The sequence below is a fragment of the Sinocyclocheilus rhinocerous genome, unplaced genomic scaffold, assembly GCF_001515625.1.
Source record: "Sinocyclocheilus rhinocerous isolate Xijiao unplaced genomic scaffold, SAMN03320098_v1.1 scaffold723, whole genome shotgun sequence".
Lineage (NCBI taxonomy): Eukaryota > Metazoa > Chordata > Actinopteri > Cypriniformes > Cyprinidae > Sinocyclocheilus > Sinocyclocheilus rhinocerous.
This window is the reverse complement of record NW_015655571.1, coordinates 311,133-316,365: the sequence shown is the minus strand read 5'-3', so window position 1 is coordinate 316,365 and position 5,233 is coordinate 311,133. Positions and strand designations below refer to the sequence as shown.

At 38.5% G+C, this 5,233-nt stretch overlaps 1 protein-coding gene across 1 annotated transcript in view; it reads right to left on the bottom strand.

Annotated features, from left to right (window-relative positions):
- Positions 1–3,693: 3,693 nt before the first annotated feature.
- Positions 3,694–5,233, bottom strand: part of LOC107718508 (gastrula zinc finger protein XlCGF8.2DB-like) — a 5,353-nt gene continuing 3,813 nt past the window's right edge. Inside the window, exon 2 of the mRNA XM_016525610.1 lies at positions 3,694–4,847. Coding sequence (XP_016381096.1) covers positions 3,706–4,842 — 1,137 coding nt within the window. The 5' untranslated portion in view covers positions 4,843–4,847 and the 3' untranslated portion in view covers positions 3,694–3,705. The remainder of the gene's footprint in view (positions 4,848–5,233) is intronic.

Below are 5,233 nucleotides of genomic sequence, written 5' to 3'. Positions count from 1 at the left end.
GTGGCCACTTGAGTGACAGGTGGATTGCCGCTGCTGACACTGCCGTCGAGCTAGGTGGGCGTGGTTTCAACAACCAGCTCCCGCCTTTTTGCCCATTTTCGATTATCCGGGGGTGACGCGCTGCCAAGATGGCGACGGCCGGCTCCGCCCACTTTGGGCTTCAAAAATGCCCTTCAGAAACCAACGGGTGACATCACGGACACTACGTCCATATTTGTTACAGTCTATGACAAGGATGTACGTTTTTTCCCACATATTGTAGGGATAGATGTGTGTGGAAAGATCAGGCCGAGGTGAACTGACACCCTTATACAAGTTGCTCCTATAGAAGACAAAATATAAAAAAGTTAAAAATGAGCCATGAAGTGAGTTACACACAAGTTGAACAAACCAACAAAATAAATGAATAAAAAAGGCTTCATTTGTTTGAAAAGCCAGATGAGATGGACTTTCTTGCTTGAACAACACTATCAATGAATATTAGAATACAATTTAGTGTATGATCAGATGATCTGAGGTCTCACCAATATGATTACCTCAGATAATTCTTGGATAATTTGACTCAAGCCATTGACGTAACTCTGAGCACATCTTAAAGTGACCGAGTGAAAAGCACCATATTTGCTATGAATGCTACGTGCGCTGGATGTGACAGAGCTGGCTGACTTCGAATGTAAAAGAGAGTGTGCATAAAGCCTATTACCAAATATTTGGGCCTGACTAAATGCAACCAAAAAGACAATAAGAACAGAACTGAAGTTTTCTTTTATCTTTTTACCATGCAATCAGAAATGTTGTTATTTATAAAATACGTTTTTTTTACATTTACAATTTCAACTATACAAAGATGTACTCTCCTAAAGACTTGTCATGTTTTAGTCATTCAGCTTAACACTGACTGAATTCAGCACTCTTATATCAACATGAAAATATTTTGTAATTATCATTTAAATCTAACAAATTTTTATATTATTTGCCGTCAGTCGTAACCATCTCAACACAACTTTAGTGAGCGTTCAAAGCAGAATATCACTTTTATGAAAGATTACATTTACGTTATGACACAGGCATCAGTTTAACACGTCACCTGTAAAGTACAGCATGCTTATCAGGCATTTCTTTTTTCATTACATTACCAAAAACACATTAATATACAAATTACAGACAATGAATTCATACATATTGAGAAAACCCATGAACACTGACTGAATTCAGCACTCTTATATCAACATGAAAATATTTTGTAATTATCATTTAAATCTGACTAATTTTTATATTATTTGCCGTCAGTCGTAACCATCTCAACACAACTTTAGTGAGGGTTCAAAGCAGACCCAAGCAAATAATTATAGTAAACAATAGGATAAAAATAACAAATCATTTCCATGTTTTCACCACAAAATTACGCTTTATTATGCACGGAAAACAGATGCCGTCTTTGTCCCGTTCTCTTCCATAGAAACGTACACATGGAAACATACACGTGCACAGAAACGCATTACTCTAATGATTTTATGAGCAAAAGAGTTTAGCAACGTAAAAGCTACATGGCGTTTCTCACTAGCGAGATAATAACGGCACTATTGTTGGAGAAGATGAGCGTACAGTTTCACTACTAGTAGATATGCTGCTGCCGAACACTAATGAGAGATGGACAGACTCCAGTAATTCACAAACGCTTAATCTCTCTCTCTCTCTCTCTGTCTAATAACTTCATTAATAACTGCACTGGTCTGCTATCAACGGCTCAAAAACCTCCATTACTAGGTCTAAAATTACTTTTCATAATAGTTTTCATAATTCATCATATGTTGGTCAATTATATTATAATGGGTTGTATGGAGATTTTGATTGCTATTTTTTTGCATCTTTTTGATTTTGTATCTTTCTATATCTCCTCTGGATATACTTGTAAATTGTCAATGAAGTAAATGGTCTGTTACTGATTCATTAATTGAACTGATTAGATACACGTGTGTTGAGATGTGAATTGAATAGAAAAAAAGAACCGTTTCAATAGTATGTGAACACTGAGGAAGGTCCAGCGTTGTCGATTTTAACATGCACTGAGCACTTTTTTGCACTTTATAAGAATAAAATAAGATTGCTAGTATCTCGGCATGTAATTCTTTTATTTGGATACACAGCAAACGAATTTCAAGATGAGCTTTTTTGCTCTTTGATGGACTTTATTTTTTACATAATTAGCAACAGCATTGGATGAGATGCGTAAGAAATAAATCCAACTCACAAGAGCCTGTTAAGGGCAAAAACTGAACGAATGTATTGAAATACATCATCTTGATGTCTTGAGGTGTGGTAACCATAGTATATGCGGAATAATTGACTCCGGTCCATTGAATTATTAGAAAATAATGCACACCCAAGGATAATGCACACTATTGTACTCCGCTTCACATCAATGGGCCGTCTTCAATTATTCCTTACTTAAATCACTAGATGGCACATAAACCTTTCCAAAACATCAGATTTTCAAGGTGCACATGGATATTTGTCTCATCTTTGACATAATTGCACTAAGCAATACTAGCAGTTTAATTCTGTGCTAATTTGATGTAATATTTCTTTTTTTTTTTTTGGAGATATGTACATGTAACTCTTTTCCCGCCAAGCACAGAATGTTCCGGGTTCCCACATTTTCACTGTTATATGCTAGGGGCGCTTTTACGCATCTCCTGAAGGAGTCCAGAATCTTCTGAGCAAAAACACAGGTGAGGAAGTCGCAGAAATGAGCAATGTAAGCAGATGCATTTGAAAAATAATGCGATCTCAGGCCTTGAGGTTTCAGCCTTTTGAAGTTGTGGCGGGCACAGGTCCGTAAGTGCTCCTGGCAGATGCTGAACACCCAGTCATGATGGGCAGAGATCACGAATAGCCAAAAAACGCCCAACGTAGTCGAAATTGGGAGGGAATCTACCGCAACTGCTCAAAGACGACGATCAGGTATGGCCACAGGAGTACATGTGCACAAAATAAAACAAAAAGCCTTAAGGCTTGTTCACACCGGGACGAATATCGCGCGCGATTATCGCAGACGTTTAACGCCTCGTGACTAAACAAAGGGCACCAATGTGAGTGTGCACACCAACGCGCAAAACGCGAGGCGTAAAAGCGTCATTTTTTAAAAAACGCCTCGGGCTCGTTTTTTTTGGTTTGACGCGCTGCGTTAAAAACTGGCTGACCAATGAGATTGGTGCTTTTGTTCACGTGACTGGAGCTGCTGAAGTTACAGTAAAACACGACTTGGTGGCGCTCAAGCACAAAACGGTCTTGCCGAGCACACATTGATACCTAACGACGAAGAGGAAGTAAGTAGAATTTGCACGTTCACTCGGCTCATCGCCTGCGAAAATCGCTTGGGTATGAACACAAAAGACGCGTCGAAAAACGTCGGCGATAAGCGCACGCGATAAACGTCCTGGTGTGTATGAGGCTTTATGGTGAAGCATAAAGAGGTGAAGGATGCAAGTAAAAGAAGTATTCAAGGTGTCAAGGAGACAATTTTTATTACACTCTATAACAAAGAACACAAACATAGTCTCATGTTTGCATGACTTCTCACGTTAAGTGTGAATGCAAAAAATGTTTTTCTTACACTGACTACAATTGAATTGTCTTTGAGAATGTAGAAATCAATGTAGAATGAAGATGATTGTAGAAATCGCTCCTTTTTCTAAAACCTCGTCACTCTGAGGAAAATGGCAATTTCTTCCCAGAATGCATTTGCATATGACGATTCATGCTGCTTTTACATGTGAACCGCTTCTCACACTGAAGACACTTGTAAGGTTTCTCTCCAGTGTGAACTCTCATGTGAGTCTTAAGGTTTCCTATAATCGTGAAACACCTTCCACACTGTTTGCAGGTGAAAGGTTTCTCTCCAGTGTGAACTCTTATGTGATTCTCAAGGTTTGTATTGCTTGAAAAACTCTTTTCACAGAGATGGCACCTGAAAGGCTTCTGTCTGTTGTGAATTTTAACATGATCCTGAAGGTGCTTTGTGTCTGTGAAACGCCTTTTGCACTGATGACATTTAAAACGGTTCTCTCTTGAATGAATCTTCATGTGCTTTCTAAGGCCTTCTTTACATGTGACACTCTTTCCACACTGATCGCATGTGAACAGATTCTCTCCCGTGTGAATCCTCATGTGAGCCTTAAAATTTTCTTTTCGTTTGAAGCCCTTTCCACACTGTTCGCAGGTGTAAGGTCTCTCTCCAGTGTGAACTCTCATGTGGACATTAAGGAGTGCTTTCAGTGTAAAACTCTTTCCACACTGATCACATTCAAATGGCTTCTCTCCAGTGTGAATTATCATGTGAGTCTTAAGACCGTTATTTAATGAGAAACTTTTCCCACACAGTTTGCAGGTGTAAGGTTTCTCTCCAGTGTGAATTCTAATGTGAGCTTTAAAGTTTCCTTTAACCCTGAAACTCTTTCCACACTGAGGACAGGTGTAAGGTCTCTCTCCAGAGTGAATGATCATGTGGGACTTAAGGTGATTTCTCCGTTTAAAACTCTTTCCACACTGAGTGCATATTAATGGCTCCTTTTTAATGTGAATTTTCATGTGGACTTTAAGGCGTCTTTTTTGATTGAAAATTTCTCCACACTGTTGGCATGTGTAAGGTCTCTCTCCAGTATGAACTCTCAAGTGGGGTTTGTTAAGGTTTGTAGTTTTTTTAGCTTTTATTGGTGAGGAAGTCTTTTTAGTTTGTGAGCAACTAATCAATTTTTCTTCAGTTTTGAAATTATTATGTTTTTCATTTTGATCTTTAACTTCCGTTTCGTTCAGTTCTTGATTTTCCTTTTTCAGTGCCATCAGGTCTGTGGTGAAAAGAGACAAATAACAACACCAGATTGGCATAAAGCAACAGACATCAAAACATGACAAAATCCAAACACATGTATGCTAAATCTTATACCTACTAAAGTACTGACAGAGGTGTAACCTGTAATCTCAGAACCTCTTGATAAATCGAATGTGATTGTCATGCATATCATGTCAGTAAAGCCGGTTCTGTGATTAGTAGTAAATCTCCATCACATGCTTTCAGATGGAGCAGCATTTACTACACAGAGCCGTAGTTCACTGACAAGCTAGAAAAAAAAAATATCGCAGACGATATCATAAATATTATACATTGATATTGTGAAATCGCACTGTGATAATGAAAGCTGTTTGCGTAGCTTCTCAGTGAACTACGGCTCCA